The 21,229-nt window shown below is 35.0% G+C and overlaps 1 protein-coding gene across 2 annotated transcripts; it reads right to left on the bottom strand.

Annotated features, from left to right (window-relative positions):
• Positions 1-239: 239 nt before the first annotated feature.
• Positions 240-5,267, bottom strand: LOC131165371 (ras-related protein Rab11C-like). Of its 2 annotated transcripts, none has more exons than XM_058123100.1 (3): positions 4,983-5,267; positions 4,563-4,764; positions 240-1,070 (listed from the first exon to the last, which is right to left on the bottom strand). In XM_058123100.1, the coding sequence occupies exons 2-3, from the start codon at positions 4,725-4,727 to the stop codon at positions 585-587; spliced, it is 651 nt and encodes a 216-aa protein (XP_057979083.1). In that variant the 5' UTR covers positions 4,728-4,764; positions 4,983-5,267; the 3' UTR covers positions 240-584. The 2 variants fall into 2 exon arrangements, with proteins under 2 accessions (XP_057979083.1, XP_057979082.1); XM_058123099.1 differs by having other exon boundaries at positions 4,914-5,241.
• Between the last annotated feature and the right edge of the window lie 15,962 nt (positions 5,268-21,229).

Below are 21,229 nucleotides of genomic sequence, written 5' to 3'. Positions count from 1 at the left end.
CACCTTCCAAACTTTCTTTGTGGACATGCATATAATTGTACAATTTTATTTCAATCCTAGAGGTTCATTCTGTTTTTAACATCAATTTTCAAACTTCTAACCACTATATAACCCACCAAAAGAAATAATATCAATGGCATTATTTTTAGGCACCTGTTCATTAATTTTTTGTGAATTCACACAAGGCACCACAGGTTACTCGCATTTCTCTCAGAACCATATATCTTTGAACATGCAGCTTAACAAGCAACAGAAATTTTTTATTACAAGTTCAACTGTCAAGTGAAGAAAAACTAACAATAAAATCTACAATCCAAATAGTTCTTTAATCTATCCTCTCCCTATACTGAGACATTGATTTCCCACCTGTACCTATTAGTACATGTGAGTGCTATATCATTTGGAAAGACTGCTAAAAAACTAAGATGTTCATCTTGAAATATTATCATTGTGAATAAGAAATATTCTTTTCACAGAGACTCTTGAGTAAACACTAACATGTAGAAAATTATTCTACAGGTCTGGCATATAAACAACCACCTATTGTTCCTCATTTGGAATTTTTGAGGTATGCCATTGCCATATTAATTAGAACAACAAGTTCTCTTGTTATTACCTGAAAGGTCCCCAATTTTAATTGTAGTGCCTTGACCAGGAATCCCAGTAGTGGCAGCGGCCTCCTGCGCTGCTAGTGCCTTCTTGCTTATAATGTGGTAAATCTCCAACAAAATGGTCTGGAAAGCCTTTTCAACATTAAGAGCTTCCAATGCTGATGTTTCAAGGAATGAGAGCCCTTCTTTCTCAGCCAAGACCTGAGCATCATCTTCAGGGACTGCCCTTAAGTGATTCAGGTCAGACTTGTTCCCAGCCATCATAATAACGATATTGGAATCAGCATGGTCCCTCAATTCACGAAGCCACCTTTGGACATTCTCAAATGTTTGCCTTTTTGTTATGTCATAAACCAAAAGTGCACCAACAGCACCTCTGTAGTAAGCACTAGTGATTGCACGGTATCTCTCCTGACCTGCTGTGTCCCATATTTGTGCCTTAACTGTCTTCCCCTCTACCTGCATAAAATAAACCAAATCAAAACAATAAATATAAAGTGTTTCTAATTTCTTACTATATGCAGCTGGGTCCTCTTTCAAACCCATGCATGTACATGGAATCAGTGCAAAAGGCCAATGTCAGCTATTTATGAGTCTATAACCATGAGATCTTCATCAGTTAATAGCCCATTCTTGAGTTGCAAGTCTTTAAATGGCTGTACTACATTAGCCAAAAGGGATTCTGATGCAGGACCAGTTGGCAAAAGAGAATCAGCAAGAGGAAAATAAAAAAACAAGGGAAAAACCAAGTGAAGGAAGAACGAAAATGAATGGGAAAAAGTAAAATAGAAAGTGATATCAAAGCAGAACTCCATCTGTGTTCAATTCTTAATATTGCAATGTACCTCCAACAGTACACATCAAGTCTTCATATAGGCTTTCTCCTAACACTAAATAAGAAATGCATTCAATAGGAAACAATATCATCCTTAAAAATTAGAAAATCACATAATTGTAAAATCCTTAAAACAGAAAATTGCATAATTAGAAAATCCCTAGATTACATCTATGTCAGTGGTAAACTTGAAGGTACCATTGAGTGTGATCCCCATCAGATTGGAGATGCAGTTAAAAGTTCAAACCTCACGGGGTGATATATTACGCCCAGAGCTAGAACAGCTAGATTTGTGTGTCTCCTTGCTCCTTTCAGCATGGCACTTCTAATGATTCCAATAAAAGGGCTAAACTGTTTTGATTTCCTCACAAAAAAATGGTCTGTGAGATGCAAATTATCAGCGTTCAGATGGCTTCTTTTTTTTCTTTATTTATTTTTTTTCAATGATGACAGGGCCTGGCCATAAAAGGAGTAATGAAAGAAGGCCTTTTGAGGTCACATATTCACACTATACATTTTGCATAAAGGTAAGTACTAATAAAAGTAGAAAATAACATGTGTGACCTTCCCTTCGCAACAAATATGTGATCTGTAAGGCAATGAAACTTTATGCCATCTTAAGACCAAACAAATGTAATAGAGCGCATTATTATAAGAAACACCATGAGCTAAACTTTTTCATTGAAAACGTAAGCACCCTTGTGGCTACACCAACATCTCCATCCACGTTATGAACTACAAATGTATCAATTACGCACAAATCAGCACACAAAAAAATTGAAATTAAGGCCTTATGGGTGCTAGCAACACATTGTGCAGTCACTCGTTCACTCCACCCTGATATTGTGATACATGATAATTATCTCCAAAATGAAAATGAGCAACTGGCAAAACTTTCATTCCCCCTTTCTGTGTTACTGCAGCTTCCAATGAGGAAAGAATCCCACTCCTCTAATTGCCATTTCATGATCCTGGCGAATAGCTCACTACTGCAAACCTTGATGCTTTTGCCAGTGGCTATGCTCTTCTTGTAGTGGACCTTGGTGAGGGTTCCATCTCATATTCTCCAAACAAAATGCAATTTCAAATGTATCATGCATGGTTATCAATGAGAAGAGCTTGAAGAGAATCTGGTGCAGGAATGGGAAAGGTGGGAGAAGAGGAGGGGGTCCGACATTAAAAAAGAGAAAAGGAGATGGAGAGAAAGAGAATGATTGAGAGAAAGCCGAGCCCATTGCTGAATCTAATATTCCTGCTAATAAGGATCTTGTCTCTGCTAAGGTTCTTGTTGCAAGTATCAGCCCTGAAGCTGATTCTGCTGCAAATAATCAGGAAATTCTTGCTGCTAATTCTCCTGCCAATAAGCATCTTCATTGTGCTAAGGCTGCCGTTGCAGATGAATCTATTGCTAGTAAAGCTTGTTGAGGTAAAATTGAGCTGACATCAATAACAAATTTGCTACTGATAAAGTTTCTTATAATGATGCTGCTAAAGGTCATTTCAGCATAGCCAAGGGATCTCAATCTCCTAGCAAGTAGTCAATTGGAAAGCAGACTAGCTCTAAGAATATGAGAGCCACTGTTATGAATGGGGATTTAAAAAATTCACAATTCTGGGGCTGAAAAAGAGAAAAAAAAGGCTACCACCCAAAATCTAAGCACCTTGTGGAAATTGAAGGCAAGCATTCTTTAGAGATACCCTACCTTTCTCTCCCTAGAGATAAAAGGCAAGCATAAGAGTCAAACTATTATAAATACTGAAAGCTTGCTTCTTAGTGATACAAAATTTCAAATTTCCTTCCACAATTGCAGTCACAATTTAAAATTCCATCGAAGATCGTCCAATTCTCAAGCCATTAGAAGATTTAATACCCAAGTCGCTAACACCCCATCAATCCTATTATTGTACCATTCAGCAACATAAATCCAATTGATTGGCTAACCTCCTTTTAACCTTAAAAGATCTCAAACACAAGATAGTTATATCTTTCTAAAAGACTCACAGATTTAAATTTTACCCGAGCAATCCAAATGGCATCTGAACGATAAAAAAACTCATGATAACTATATAAATATAGGGAAAGCCCATTTAAAGTCAAAATGAGTGTCTTGTCATTGGCTGCCAAATGAACGTCCACCCCTCTCCCCCCCCCCCCCAAAAAAAAAAAACAAAAAGGTAAAAAAATACACACGCATACCAGCGCAGAAAATACACTGGATAGTAATATTACGATCATACTACCAGTAAACCAATATTTCAACAAACTCAGAAAGTCATAATCATACTACCTGTGAACCAATATTTCAACCAACTCAAAGTCAAACCATACAGGAAAAGCCTGTGTCTTCAACCCGCATAAATTGGTAGAACTTTAGGGACAGGAATAAAAGGGTGGAAATAATTGCAGACCTTCAATATTAGTGATGACAACAACAACTTTGTGTGCTTATGGTCAAATGCAATTAATTTCAACCAAATCCAGGCCAGCATCATTCTTATTATATGTACTTTAACCATTCCTCAAGCCATTTCTACAGCATGAAAATCCTCCAACACTTACAGGCTGCTGGTGTTAGACATTAATCCAATATATATTCACATCCAATGTTCAGTTCAAATCCATGTTTTCAAATTTTATGGACTCTTCCTTACTAAGAATATGAAACTATGAATAATACAAAGTTTACTTGCATATATACATAGAAGCATCAAATTTCAAATAGACTGTAACAAATTAAAAGAATGATACATGGAATATATTGTATAAAACAATTTCAGCTACTCATAGATGTCTTACATGATAAGGGCGGGTGCATTACGGTATATCATATTGCTTTACCTTTTTTTCCCATTATATGTCATTGCCTACATGCAATTTTGAGTTTCAGGTAGAGAAACGCAAGGCGATGAAATATCCATTCTCACGATAATGAATCTCAACCCCCTTCCCTCCCACAACCAATCTCTCTACTAAACCACGCAATTTCGCGTTTAATATAATTATTTAATTATAATGATATAACCTGTGGTCAATATATTAGTATTATTACTCGCATAAAATTCGAAAAAAAAAAAAAAAAAAAGAAATTGCGTAATACTTCGGCACAGAAACCAACCTGCAGAGTCCTCGTTGCAAATTCGACACCAATGGTGGATTTAGACTCTAAGCAGAACTCGTTTCTCGTAAACCTGGAAAGAATATTGGATTTTCCCACACCTGAGTCCCCGATCAATACGATCTTGAAGAGGTAGTCGTACTCTTGATCGACCTTATACGCCATAGATTCTTCTCTCTGGTCCCCACAAACCTATCAGATCCTGAGATCCATATATAAAAAAAAATTAAAATTCATGGGAAAAGCAAAAAAAAAAATCTGCATCAGTCGCCTCAAAATCTCATCCAAAATAAAAACACACAATTCTTCCAATTGGCGATGAAGAGAGAGATAAGAAAATAATAAGAAAACCTGCGAATCCTAACAGTTCCTTTCCCTTCAATTTTTTCCCGGCAAACAAACTGAGTACAAGAAACTGACCGTGCCAATGGCAAAGTGATTGACAACAATCGGAGACGATGCTGGTTAAAAAGTCTTGAATTCAAAATTCGAACCAAAAAATTGCAGCGTTTAAAAATGATGATAGGAAAGGCGTTTCGAGGACCAATGAGGCGAAACAGAAATGCCGATGAAAATGGGCTTTAAACGGCCAGCGGCAGAGCAAAATTCGGGAGGTTCAAAAAATATTGTCATATGTATTTATTTATTTATTTCGTTCGTGTTTTCCAGATTTTAAATCGTTGTGACGTGTTTGGCAGTTCACGAGTGTAAGAGGGAAACTATGGAATTACTTTAGGCAACCAATCGCATTCCATGATTCCTAATGGTGCCAAAAGTGTGTAATCATGAAATCCACTATGCTTTGTCCAAATTGGAAGCCAGCTTTGCCTATCACTTAAGCTGTCATTTCCAGTGTTAAACTTAACTTTTAATGGCATTGTAAACTTTAGGGAAATGTTCAATATATCACATGTGATGGGCTTATAACTGTCCAAACATGTAAGAGAATTGGACTCACAATAAGTGGAAGATAGACACTTGAAATTAAAAAGGTTATTGAGTTTTATTTCATTAATTAAATTGATTGATGTTAGATTATAATTGAGTTCTTAAAATGTTGGGAGAAGTTTTCTTAAAAGTTTAATTGAAAAGGATATTTTGGTATATACATGTTATGAGTGTTGGGAAATCTGAACAAAATAGAGATAAAAACATACATAAAAGGACACCGAGATATACGTGAGTTCCAAATTGACTGCACTACATATCTGGCATTTCGGAGAAAATGTTGAACTATGACTCTGATACCAATGTTGGGTAGTTCAGAATCTTCTTAACCCCAAAAGTTAGCTCATTGGATGAAACTTTCCCTCACACTTAATAACTGATCACTAGCATCATCCACAACCGATGTAGGATAACCCTAACAATGAGTCTATTAAATTTTATGCTTGCTTACTAGAGGTTGTTCATTTGATCCTAATAAATGTTTAAGGGGTTTAAATTAGAATCTTGAGTGCAATAGCAAACATAGTTTGGAGGATCCAAGTATATATTTTTAATTTTTTTTAATTTAAATAATAATTTGTTTGTGTATTTGTGTTTTTTCTTTTAAAGAAAAAATTTTCATGCCCTATGCCCTCCCCAAATTTATTATTTTTTAGTTTAAAAAATAATTATATTTTTTATTTTTGCTATTATATAATGTTTTACTTAATAGAGAAAGAGAAGATGAACAATAAAGCAAGCATTTTATAAATTCAATATATCTTTTCTTGTTAATTGTAAATATAGATTGAATCAAGCAAGTGAAAAGTAATGTGATATTTGTACTACAATTCTTAAAATTGTCTACATATTTACATCTTGGAAGTATTATTATTAAATGATAACATGTAAATATGAAGATTTCATTTGGAACAAAAAATTTATTAAAAATATATGAATGAATCATTTTTTACGTTTGATTATCAAAAAATAGAGAAAAGAAATAAAATATATTATAAATCAACAAATAAAAAATTGACTTGACTTTATACTTCAATACTTTTAAATTTTCTTATTTTTAATTATACTAAAACAAAATTTCATCCTTAAAAATATTTGATATAGAAACAAAATATAAAGGAAAAAAATTTTCTTCACATTTTATTTGTTTTCTAATATCATAATGAGGATTTTCCTATTAGTGAATTTTAGTCTCAATATTAAATGTTAACTTTGGGGGCTACATAATCATGGTTTATATGTTTTGATGATATTAACTTATATGTTGTTCCTAATGCACTCTATTTTTACATATCATGTTCAGTACAGGTTCCAATGACAAATACATGAAGTACTAAATCAAAGGCAAAAATCAGACCGAGTAGAAGTTCGAATAGGAAAGATCAAATGGACACTCACTCGGAAAGGACTCAAACACAACCAACGGAAGTTTAATTGTTAAATTATATGTAATAAGGGTTGTGTGAGGTAGGAACACTTTGTAACTCTTGCGGGTATGTTTCTTACATAATTTCTGAGTAAGAGTTGAGCAAATGCATGCATATTAGGACACATGAGTTTATAGGGTTGCACTAAAATCACAAACTCAACTTTCATGATTTTCAAAGTTAAACTTAAGAGTTTATTAAATGAATCCTAAACTCAAATATGTTTTCTAAAGGGAGAAGTTTTCAAACATTTTGGTTTTATAAACATTTTCATACTTGGTCCCAATTTTGTCAAAAAGAGTTTTATGTCCTAAAGACTCAAGAAAGTCAAATATACTTTCATAAATGACATACTTAGCATATAAGATATCAAAATGGTTTTTCAAATGTGTTTTTATTAACAAGATATCTTATATTCAAGGTGAAACTCACTTGGACAAGTTTTAATCTTCATTAAACTTTATATATTTTATATACTTTTGTCCAAGAATTTTTTAAGTGATTAAAAGATATTTTGGTTGAGTTTAAAACCTCAGTTATGCACCTATCAAATTTCCTAAACACCCTTCGATATTTGGGGCATAACTTTTACTATAAACTTTCAAAAAGGACGTTCTTCTTGGTGTCCCTGGAAAACTAAGAAAAAAAAACCCACAACTTTCATGTTGATAACTTTTTCTGATTCAGGGCACTCGTCAACAATTAGGTGCAACTCATAGATGAGTCCAGGTAGAATGTAGTAATCAAAAAAAAAAAAATTAAAATAAATAAATAATTAATTATATAATAATAATTATTAATTAAATAATATAATATAATATAATAATATGTTAAGTTACTAATACCATATGGGGCCCGGGGTGCTACTTTAGTGACGTTTATGTACCTGATACCATATTATTTATATAAATGCAGCGGAAGTAAATAAAACATTCTCCAAAATTCATTACCAGAGTTCTAAACTGCTAACAAATATAAAAGTCTCCGAATATCCATATTACATTCCAATTAAAAGAAAGAAAACTAACTCAATCCGTACGACCATATTACATATTCAGGAAACTTCACACATAATTTAAATATGGTAGAGTTCTTTCAAACACTCAAAAAAAAAAAACTAAAATGGCTATCACCCTGCCCCGGAGTTCGCTATACTCAACCTCGAGATGATCCTGAAAAAATGATTTGTATATTGGGGTGAGACACTTCTCAGTAAGGAAGATTAAGTTAATATCAGTGTGTGGCCAACATAAGTTTTAGTGTATACAGATAACATCTCATTCTCCATTTAATCGAAAATAACATTTATATATTATATGTCATGCCATAAACCGGCAAGTGGGTCCCAAGTGTGAATATAGTAACCTAACATGTTTCTGTATCAAATAAAACATACATGATACTACTCTGAATAAGGGTCTAACCCTGTGGGGTACACGTAAACCCTATACACATTCACATGCATATCCATACTCATCAAATACGCAGCGAAAAATGTTCTTTCTATACATACATCATATCATACCAGAGTCTATACAGAACCAGGATACACGTTCCCAAAATTACACTACATACTCTGAGTGTCTATACAACCCAACAATGACAACCTAGTTACAAAATTCGCACTTACATAGGTACTAAACGCAGCTAACCGATACCCCCGCTTTCGAACATTATGATGCTAGTTTTGACTATCCGAAGGACCTGAAAAACATTTGTTGTAATAACCCGAGAAAAAAAATTAAAAATAAAAAAAATAATTAATTAATTAATTGGTTAAATACTATTAAATTAATGTATTAAATAAACAAATAAAAATAAATAATATGAAAAAAGTAATTATTAATTAATTAATGAATTGATTAAATATTATTATATTAAATAAATAAATAAATAAAATAGTAAAGAAAAAAAAGGAATAAATATATATATATATATATATGTAAGCTTAATATATGTATATATAAAAGTTAAAGTACAATATATATATATATATATATATATATGATATAATATTATTATGTTAAGTTAAAGTAAAGAAAAAAAAAAGAAAAGTAAAAGAAAAAGGGAAAGGAAGCTTCAGATTTCAAATTGAAATTGGGCTTGCAGAGAGCTGCGCCCCCCCCCCCTCTAGAATCCTTCGCCGTCTCTGTCTCCATCCCTCTCTCTCCCCTCATTTTTCGATAAATATTTGACCGATCAGGAAACGGAAGGTGCTGTTGGGTTCCTAACTCCGCCACCAACACTTCTACTGGAGCGGATTTATCGTGAGAAAGACTTAGGTACTGCTCTTGGGGAAAAGTAATTTTTTCCTATTTTCTCAATTTTGCTTTAAATCTGCTGTTAAATCAACGATCAGGCACCACCACGAGGTCCTAATTGTCGTCGTCGTCATTTTGGCGTAGGTAATTTTTCAATTGGGACTTTCTAAACCCTACTCCAAAGCGAGAGTGGGATTTGAGAAATTTGATAATTTGACTAAATTTAAGCGTATATTTATTTATTTAGAAATTATGGCCCTACGAAATATTTAAATAATATTTTATTCATGAATAATTTATTAGAGTTAGGAATTTTTTATTAAGGATCCAGGTGAGCGCCGTAAGTATTTTTCGGAGTTCTTGTTGACGTAGTTCAAGAAATCAAGTAAGGGGAAAAATATATATTAAATTAGAATTTTTATGAATTTAATGAAAAAATAAATTGTGTTATATGTATGTGTATATGTTTCAGTATGGGTACAATACCAACTGTTTAAATTATATTTTTCGAGTTTAGGGCTATTTATTATATATATATATATATATATATATATATATATATGCGAAAATGAACTAATGAAAGTGGAAAAATATTTTCAGGATAATTATGTAAAAAATGAAATGTTATACAATGAAATGACAATGAAAAGACAATGAAATGAAATGACAAATGTGAATGATACAAATGGGAAAGAATCACTTAAAGTGAAACACAAGGATATGTTAAGTTATGAACATGAAAGAATGTGAATGATTGAATAATGATGAAAAGAATGATGTATTATGATATTAGAAGTATTTATGTATGTAGAACATGTTACGTTTGGGCGGGGCGCACTCTTCGCCTAAGGGCTTACTAAGTAAGACAAGTGCACTAGTAGCTTCAGATGTGGCAGTAGCTGCATAACGCACTAGGGTAGAGGGAACCTACTTATATGAGCGGGTAGAATTCCCTATCCTCAGGGCCTTTGCCAGTAAACTATTGTTGAATGTATGAGTACGAGATTAATCTTACACTTGAGGACTTACTAAGTAAGATGAGTGCTCTAGTATGTTTTAATTGTGACCTTAGGGTTACCTAAGTATTAGAGCAGAGATGTGCTACTTGTATGGGCGGGTAATCACCCCTATCCTTGGGTAATCTCGTGGGTAAACCTTTGCATGTGATTGTTAGATTCAGAAAATGACTTTCAGTATTATGTTAATGATTTGCAAATATTATAAAATGATATGTATAATCTCATGATGGCCACACGTTGAGTTTAATATATTATTTCTTCTCTTACTGAAATGTGTCTCATCGGAATATGAATTCATTTTTTTTTCAGGATTTCTCAGGATCGAGCTTTGAGAGCTCAAGGTTTATATAGCATTATTGGTAAATAGAAAGAGAAAATGGTATATTTTTATGTTAATTCTGATATGTATATTTTATGTTTTATATCTTTATGTTTTAACTCAGTTATGAAAGGATAGTTGTGAAACATACTGGTATTAGTGAATAATGTTTTGGAGACATGCATATATTTGAATACTAGTGGATGATTAATTTATTATGGTTGGTAGTTAAAATTAGTAAACTCTGGTATTATATTATATGGAGATTATGATTATGTTTTCCGCTGCGTATGTTATGGAATATGATTTATCAGGGATTTTATCAGGTATAATGCGCCGAACCCGGGATTAAGGGTTTAGGGTGTTACATTTGTATATTCAGGGTGAGACATCTCTCAGTAAGGAAGAAAGCAAGTTATATCAGTGTGTGGCATACGAGTGTTATTTTGGCGTAAAACATAACATAATATAATATAGTTCAATACAGTTTTAGTATTTTTCACAAATCCATTCTAGTACATACAATACCAAACATACGGTTAGTGTTGTAGTGACCCGAAGAATAATAGCATTTTAATAATAATAAGAAAGAGAGAAAATGGATACAGAAATAGAAAGAGACCGTAGACTTCGTCGATGAACGCGGACAACATTGCATTTTGAGGGAAATAAAAATTTCAAAAAATTTCCAGGGCTTTGTCAACGAAAACAGGGTTTCATCAACGAAGGTATAAAGGATTTCGTCGACGAACACAGGGCTTCGTTGACAAGAAAATATAGAGAGACGATTTTGGCTGCTCTGAATTTCGTCGACGAATACAGGGTTTCGTCGACGAATTTTATGAATGACTCATCGATGAGATAACGTGTCTCGTCGACGAACCTGACCCTATAAATAGAGGAAACTTGAAATTTTTATCATTTTCACTACGCCTCTCTCTCTCTACATCTCCCTCTCCCTTCTCTCTTCAATTCCGGCCCCACCAGTCGCCAGATCAACGATCCAAAGCTACCACGATGCTCCTAGCGGAGTTATCTGCAAATTTTTCGGAGCGGATCGTCGAAAAAATAGAGTTGTAATTCATCCCAAATTCAGGGTAAGATCTTTTAGTCCCTTTTTGGCCTTATAGTAGTTATAGAAAATAATGTGGGCGGAGAAATACTGATATTATGTTCTGACGAATATTATTTTCAGGGTGTTTTGTAGGAGGCCGTGCGGGTGTTAGGCTAGAATTTCGTAGGGACTTTCCAGTAATCAGGTAAGGGAAATATGCTATGCTAGGTATTTCTTAAAATACTATACAACTTATTTAATAATGAAAATTATGTATTTATGTATGGTGTGGCTTGTGATTATGATTATGGTACGGGTATATGTTTTACAAATGCTAGTTTCATGATTTTACAAATTTCAGTATCATGATTATGTGAATTTCAGTACTATGATTTTATGGATTTTAGTACTATGATTATACGGATTTCAGTACCATGATTACACGAGTATCAGTATTATAATTATGCAGTTTTAGTGTTATGATTATTCAGTTCTCAGTATTACGATATATGTGTCGCGACGTCCCGGGAGCGCGTGTGCCCCGGGCGGCGAAATTAAAATCAATTTTAATTTTCAAGGAAAAATAGGGAATGTCGGAGTCGCCACTAACCTTTTAGTGTGGTTAGAACACATGATTACTACCCCGTTAGGGGTAGAATGGGTCTATGTTACCAGAGTTAGGCTCGGGAGTTCGGTTACACAAGAGGAAGGTACAAGCACCCCCTATGCGCCCGTTCTTACGAATGATACCTAATTAATTTGAAATTATCCCTAAGTTAATCTAATAAGTCTTTAAATTTCTCCTTTTTATGAATTTATAAATATACATAAATAAATAAATTTAATACAATATATATACATATATTCCCTCAGATCTTAAAGTACGTGATGCCCGAAGGCTCATACCCCCGCAATAAAATCATAGGGATTAAAAATCAATAAATATCTAAGAAAATACGCTCCCAAATTTTAAAATTGTATATAAAACTTTTGTAAGAAAATACTAGTATGGGAGGTTTTACTATATATTGATAAGATAATAAGTTAAAATATTAAATTATCACAATGCATATAAAAATAGTAATGATAATAAGCATATCTATTAAAATATTACAACTTTCAAAATAGGCAATAAAATACCATATGTATATATATATATATATTAAAACACTCAAGATACTATACAAGGTAATACCATCTATGAAAAAAAAAAAAAAAAGTCTTAATAAGTGAAGCTAAATAATAATTATACCATAATATTATATACAATATCATACTAAATATAATAGCAAAATATATACCAAAACACTAAACTTGCCATAATGATTGATACCTTTATATGTAAACATAATAAAATATTAGAATACGAATACTAAATATCAGAAAATATTATTATGAGTATAGATAACACATACAATAGAAAAAATCCTAAGTAATTAAAATTGAACATACATCAACGGTGAAAACCCTAAATAGCCCTAAACATATGGATTAGGTAAATAATTACAATAACTATTCTAGTTACGTATTAAACATGCAATAATAATATTAACAATCCAACGAATAAAATAAAATTAAACTTTAAATATCTAGACAAATTCCAACTATAAGAATTCTGCAATAAAGACAATTAACTTATATAAATAATACAACCAAAATTTACCATGAATGCTAAATATTAAACTAACTATAAAAATAAAAACCTACATACCTGCATATACAAGGAAAAAAAACCAGATATTAGATGTTAGAACAAATAAAAAAAATCAACAAAGAAATAGAAGAGAAAAAAAAAAAAAAAAGGGCACGTGAATGTGTGTGCGTGCGTGCGTGTGTGTGTTTCTGTGTTTGGGTGTTGCAGTGTGTGCTGTGTGTGTGTGTGTTTTTGTGTGTGCTGTGTGTGGGTGTTGCAGTGTGTGCTGTGTGTGTGTGTTTTTGTGTGTGCTGTGTGTGTGTATTTTGTGTGTGCAGTGTATGCTGTGTGTGTGTATTTTGTGTGTGCAGTGTGTGCTCTGTGTGTGATGTGTGTGTGCTGTGTGTGAGGGTTTCTGTGTGTGTTTTGTGGGATATACACACAGATGTAGCAGCAAAATAATAAAAAATAAAAAATAAAAAATAAAAAATAAAAAATAAAAAAACTTAAACTTTATGGAATAAAACACAAGCTGTATATATTTGTATGTGCGTGTATGTATATACAGCAGAGGGGCAGGGAGGTACTTACAGTGGGGGTACTTGCAGAGGGGGAAAACCGCCGGAGAACTGAAGGATCTTGCCGGGAGCAAGAGTTGAGGGAGGTTGCTGGGGCCTGGTTTGTTGGTTGGGTTGATGGTGGACGTTGGGTATGGAGGCCGTGGCTGCGATGGTGACGGAGAAGGGAAGACACGCGACCTTCTCGTCGGGGAGTTGCCGGGGCCTGGGCTGTGCGTGAGTGAGGGAGATGGACTTGTGCACTGCTGTGGTACGACTCTTGCTGGCTTGTGACTCTCTTGCCGGCTGCTGCGTTGCCGGAGTTGATGGATGAAGACGTGAAGAAAGGCTATGGGGCAAGGGTTGTTGGTTGGGTTGATGGTGGACGTGCTGAGATGGAGGCTGTGAGGGACGGAGAAGAGATGAAGAAAAGAAAAAAAAAAAAATTTTTGTCTTTCGTTTTTGGCCTCTCCCCGGCTGTTGTGCGCTGCCCCCTCTTTTATAAAATTTTTTTTGTGAAAACCCTAAAAAAAACTTCCTTTTTTGATTTTTTTTTTTTACTTTTATTCTTATGGTAATAATGAAAATAGAAATAGTAATAATAATTATTATTATAGTAATAATATAAGGATAATAAGGTAATAATAATAATAATAATACTAATAGTAAATAATAAATAATTATAGTAAAAAATAAAAATGAAGATACTATCGATAAAATAATAATAATAATAATAATATTAATAAAAATAAAGTAATAATACTAATATTAAAAGTAATAAATAATAATAATAATAATAATAATAATAATAATAATAATAATAACATTACCAAAAATAATAAAAATAATAATAGCCAAAATAAGATACTAATGCTAATGCTAATAATAATAATAATAATAATAATAATAATAATAATAATAATAATAATAATGATATATCAAAAACAATAAAATAAATGAAAAATAAAAATAATTATAGTAAAGTAAAAATAAAATAAAGATAATAAAAGTACTAGAAATAATAATAAAAATGAAAAATAATAATAATAATGATAATAAAAATACTAGCAAAATAACAGTAAAGTACTAATAATATAGGAAAATAATAATAATAATAATAATAATAATAATAATAATAATAATAATAATAATAATAATAATAATAATAATGAAGATAATAAGAGGGGACCCCGTGGTTTTTATTTGATTATGGCAAAAATAGGGTGTCTACAATATGAATTACAGTGCAGTTATGCAGCATCATAGTTAATTCAGTACTTCAGAATCACGGTAAATCAGATAGTTTTATATATATATATACATATATATATATATATATATATATAGAAATATATTATATGATATCAGACCCTGTTGGACTTGCAGTTACAGAGCATGGTACCGTTGCTACAGATACTATGATACTTTATTAGTGCAACCACCTATTTAGATAACACGTGGTAAGGTCTTTCACCTAGGCCCTTGAAGAGGTTAGGCTCCCCATCCAGATATGGGTTGAGGTAGGCAAATCAACCTTTGGAGTACAGTGATTTATTCCTGATTGGCCAACCAGGGTAAATCCAGCCTACGGACCGCACAAACCTGTCATGAGGGGGGCAAGTCATAACACACAGATAGCCACAGGGAACAGTTTCAGTTACTATTACATACGTACGGATTTACAGAAACAGGGACCATACTTATGTACACTAAAAGTACTTTGAATTATAACTATAATATTGTTATGTTAAGCAATAGGGAAAAGAGGTGGTGTATTTTATTATTTATACAGTACTTTTGTATTCAGTTAATTATATTTATATGAAAACAGATTTCATGATATATAGTAACTCATTTATCACACACTAGTAATAAAATATTTCGTCTTACTGAGCGTTGGCTCATCCCAGTGTTGAAATATTTTTTAGGTGATCCAGGTAGGCGAGCAGATCAGCCTCGCAAATAGAGGGGCGTCTATAGTGCCCTGTTAACAAAGTGAGTATAGTGGAGGATTTTTGTATTGCCCTAGCTAGCTGAGGGTATTTTGGGAAAACAGTGATATGTGTATATTCTGGGGAACACGGTAGTACTTTGGGTATTGGTTTTGTATTGTATATAATGGTTTATGGTTATGTTTATTTAGTTTCTGCTTCTCGCTGCTTAGGTTAATGATGTGGTATCAGAGTATGTTAATTGTTACAGTATATATATATATAAACAGTTAATTAAGCAGGTCCCTACAAGTGTTGTCACACTCAAGTACCTAATACCCTACAATAACCGAAGCCTCACAACGATATCGTTGCCAGTACGGTGTAGTTCACACCCATCAGTGACTAGTCGGATAGAACAGGCGATATTTCACACCCTCGGATATAGAGCCAGACACTCTCGCCCACAGTAATTAGCTGAGACATGGCGTCGGCGTACGATAATTAGTCGTCTCTAGCTGATTCAGCGTATGGTAATTAGCCGCCCTTAGCTAATTTACAAAACCTGAAACAATTTTGGAACTCATGTTCCTATACTCATCAGCGTACGGTAATTGGCCGCCCCTAACTATTTTACAAACCTGGAACAATTTACATACAACAGTTCATTCCACACTTATTTGTTATACAGCAAATACTATCGTTATCAGTTCGAATACAGCTTAATACAAATATGGGTATGGTCATCTCAATATTGCAGTTTTAATACAACATACGATTTCTTTAACAAAATAGAGATGATACCTTAAACCCCCAAATTTTTCCAAAAACTGTAACCTGAAAATCTCGCATTTTTATCTGATAGATTTCCCAAAATAAGTAACCAAAACATACATATGATCGTAAATTGCAAGTTTACTGACCTCGATTTCAAAAATAACTGATATAAACAGAATCCCTTTACCTTTTCTCGAAATACCAAAATACGAACTCTACGGCTCCAAAATTACGAACCGAGTCACCAAAACCTAAACAACAAAGAACTGTACTTCACTATAATTCTTACTACTATATATAAACCAAAACGAAACTGAAATTAGACCCTTACCTCGATTTTGAGTCAAAACCTCAAAATCCTCGAAACGACTTTTCGATCTGCTGAAAAAGTAGAGATTCCTCCCCTGATCCACGCAGTAACGTTGGATCATTAAATCAAGCGACGAACAACAAAGAATTGAAGAGAGAGAGAGAGAGAGAGAGAGATCCCGCTAGTTCTAGAGAGAGAGAGAGAGAGAGAGAGAGAGAGAGAGAGAGAGAGAGTTTTGGCTTACTTAGCCATGAAGCAATGAAATAGGATATTTATAGCCCCTTTGACTCGGCCAACCTTGTTGACAAGATGGCGCCTTTGTCGACGAATCATCCATACATTTCATTGATGAACCGGCTCCTTCGACGATGAACCCTATTCCGATATTTTACAACACGTTTGGTATTACCTCGTCGACGAGACTCTGAATTTTGGCGACGAAGAGTATGAGGGCCTTCGTCGACGAAGCCTACAAAATTTCCCGTTTTACTCTTTTTCATTTATTCAGTCTACATACCTCAGGCTAGGTTCTTACAACCTCCCCTCCTTACAAAAATTTCGTCCTCAAAATTTGCAATCTCTCATTTACCTAGTCATCTACATACCCATACGTATACCTAACTCTTAGGAAGATTCGAAGGCCACCCCCATAGCAGCCTTGTCCCAAATACATACATTCCCTCACTTATGGCGGAGGAATACCATGGTTACACACATACACTGTCTCGGGAGCTCACAATATTACAAAACTCTCCCAGAGACTAACCACACAATACTACGACCATAACAAAGTATTACATACATACATACATACCCATACCGACCCTGCTATCAAAACTACTACTTCAGAACAACTGCGGATACTTCCGGCATATTTCCTTTTCTAATTCTCAAGAAGCTTCCTCAACCGTGTGATTCCGCCACAATACCTTCACTAATGGTATCTCCTTGGTACGCAGCTTCTGAACTTTGTGGTCCATAATCTGAACGGGTATCTCCTCATACGCCAAAGCATCCCCAATCTCTACGGATTCGTAACTGATCACATGCGACGGATCCGACACATACCTCCTCAACATGGATACATGAAATACATTATGGATCCTCGAGAGTGTTGGGGGTAGCACAATCCTGTAGGCCACCAGACCCACTCATTCCAGTACCTTGAATGGTCCGATATACCTCGAGCTCAGCTTTCCCTTCTTCTCGAATCTCATCACCCCTTTCATCGGTACAATTCTAAAAAATATCTTATCCCCAACCTCAAATTCCAACTCATGACGGTGAACAATAGTGTAACTCTTCTATCGACTTTGAGCTGATTTAATTCTATCCCTGATCAATCTGACCTTCTCAGAAGCCTATTGTACGAGTTCAGACCCCAATACCTACCGTTCACCGACCTCATCCCAATATAGAGGAGACTAACACCTCTGACCATATAATGCCTCGAATGGCGCCATCTCGATACTAGCCTGAAAGTTATTGTTATAGGCAAACTCCACCAATGGTAGAAACTGAATCCAACTACCACCAAAGTCTAATACACAAGCCCGTAACATATTCTCCAAGATCTGAATCATCCTCTCTGATTGTCCATCAATCTGGGGGCGGAACGCTGTACTTAAAGTAAGTTTCGTCCCCAGTGCTTCCTACAAGCTCTTCCAAAATCGAGAAATGAATCTCGGACCTCGATTTGAAATAATGGATACCGGTACTCCGTGCATCCTAACTATCTCCTATATGTAGAGATCTGCTAGCCTACTCAAAGAGTAGCTAATCTTCCTTGGTACAAAGTGAGCAGATTTGGTCAACCTGTCCACGATTACCCAGATGACATTCTGCCTGTGTAATGCTGGTGGTAACCCGATGACAAAGTCTATGGAGATATGCTCTCATTTCCACTTCGGAATACTCAAGGGCAACAACGGCCCTATTGGCCTCTAATGTTCAGCTTTCACTTGCAAACACGTCAAACAATGCTCTACAAATCGAGCAATCTCCCGTTTCATGCCACTCCACCAGAAAGATTCACACAAATCCTGATACATCTTCGTACTACCAAGATATACCGTATACAAAAAATGATGCGCCTCCTCCAGGATCGTCTTCTTTATCCCCTCGTCATTTGGAACACACAGCTTGGTCCCAAACCTCAGCACACCTCCCTCAGAGATATTAAAATCTGCAGCCAACCCTTGCCGCATTTTCTCCACAGTCTCAACTAACTCCGCATCATCAGCCTGTGTGGCTTTAATCCTCTCAAATAATGTCGGCTAGATCACCAAACTAGCAATGAAAGCTTGGTGATTACCATCCACCAACTCCACGCCAAGACTCTCCAGATCCTATCTAATATGATGCTGACCCACTACTGCAGATACTGCTGCATGCTTTGACTTCCGACTCAACGCATCAGCTACCACATTAACTTTCCCCAGATGATAGCTAATCACGCACTTGTAGTCCTTGATCAATTCCAACTACCTTATCTGCCTCATATTCAACTCCTTCTGTGTGAAAAAGTATTTGAAGCTCTTATTGTCTGTGAAGATCTCACACTGTTGACCGTACAAGTAGTGTCTACAAATCTTCAAAGCATATACTACTGCTGCCAACTCCAGATCATGTGTAGGGTAATTCTTCTCATGCTCCTTGAGTTGCAGAGAAGCATAAGCAATTACTTTCCCCTGTTGCATCAGCACACATCCCAAACCCTTCAGCGATGCGTCGCTGTAAATCACAAAACCACCATCCCCAGATGGGATGGTTAAAACCGAAGCGGTGACCAGCCAGTGTTTCAACTCCTAGAAACTATGCTCGCACTCGTTGTTCCAATCAAATCTCACATCCTTCCTCATCAACCGTGTCAGAGGGCCAGACAACATAGAGAATCCCTCCACGAACCGCCAGTAATACCCAGTCAGTCCTAAGAAACTCCGAACATCCTGCACACTCTTCGGTTTTACCTAATCAACCACTACTTCTATCTTACCTGGATCAACTGAGATACCACCCTTCTATATGACTTGACCTAGAAATGCGACCTGATTAAGCCAGAACTCGCATTTCTTCAGCTTAGCATACAACTTCTTCTCCTGTAGCACCTGAAGTACAAACCTCAGATGGTTTCTGTGCTCTTCTGAACTCTTAGAATATACTAGAATATCGTCGATGAACACTACTAAAAACTGATTCAAGTATTCATGGAAAACTCTGTTCATTAGGTCCATAAATACCGTCGGAGCGTTAGTCAACCCGAAAGACATAACTAAAAACTCGTAGTGACCATATCTGGTTCAGAAAGCAGTTTTCGCAACATCTTCAGTCCTAACTTTTACCTGATGATATCCTGACCGTAAATCGATCTTTGAAAAGACCTGCATTCCCGACAGCTGGTCAAATAGATCTTCTATATGAGGCAACGAGTATCAATTCTTTACCGTTACCTTGTTGATCTCGCGATAATCAATGCACGTTCACATCGATCCGTCCTTCTTCTTCACGAACAATACTGGAGCTCCTTAGGGCGAAACACTAAGTCTGATAAAGCTCTTGTCCAGCAGTTTCTGCAACTGCTTCTTCAACTCTCTAAGTTTAGTTGGAGCCATCCAGTATGGAGCTTTAGAAATCGACGCCTTACATGGCAGCAGATCAATAGCGAACTCCACCTCACGATCAGGAGGTAAACCTTACATCACATATAATTCTTACAACACTATTATACGTTTTGATTTTGACATTTCCAATAACAAACATTTTGCATGAAATATCATTTTTCCATCAAAATGCAACCGGTATAAACTAACCTGTAGATGTCAAACCATTTTAGAATAAAAGCATCCGGTATCTAAGATTCAAGAATTACCCGTGAGGTACTCCGAACCCGATGAAACACATAGCATATCTTTATCACTACATTCTGAGTCTTCCTCCACCACACTTGCAGATTTTGATGAACCCTTAGACATATATCGGCATTCCCATTTTCACCAAACTAATGCCGGGGAATTCTCATCCATGATGTGATACAACATGTCCTTAGCTAAACAAAAACGAATGATTGCTCCCAATTCATTCCAAGTCGTTGCATCCATGCTATCCGGTTGAATTCTATATAAAACTTTCACCAAACATTGTTACACCAAGAGATCCTTCGATTCAGAGGCCATACAACACGCTCTGATACCAATTGTTGAGAAAATAAGGGTCTCTTCCAACAATGCGCATCAGAATAAACATTGTATAAAGAATCACACATACATATTTGCAACAATATCAATGGTGAATACAAAATTATTTCATAACCATAGCAATATAAAGAGAGTAAAGATAAGAGCAACGACACCAGAAATTACGTGGTTCGACAAAACCTACATCCACGGGAGCAATTGGCAAGAGATTTCATTATGAATATCAAATATTACACAC

Source organism: Malania oleifera, chromosome 10 (genome assembly GCF_029873635.1).
Source record: "Malania oleifera isolate guangnan ecotype guangnan chromosome 10, ASM2987363v1, whole genome shotgun sequence".
Taxonomy (NCBI): Eukaryota; Viridiplantae; Streptophyta; class Magnoliopsida; order Santalales; family Ximeniaceae; genus Malania; species Malania oleifera.
This window is presented reverse-complemented; position numbering and strand designations above follow the sequence as displayed.

Excerpts from the sequence above, each read along its gene's own strand:
- LOC131165371 (XM_058123100.1), bottom strand. The coding sequence starts at position 4,727 with ATGGCGTATAAGGTCGATCAAGAGTACGACTACCTCTTCAAGATCGTA. Across the intron at positions 1,071-4,562 it reads TTGCAACGAGGACTCTGCAG|GTAGAGGGGAAGACAGTTAA; the intron begins GTTGGTTTCTGT and ends TATTTTATGCAG.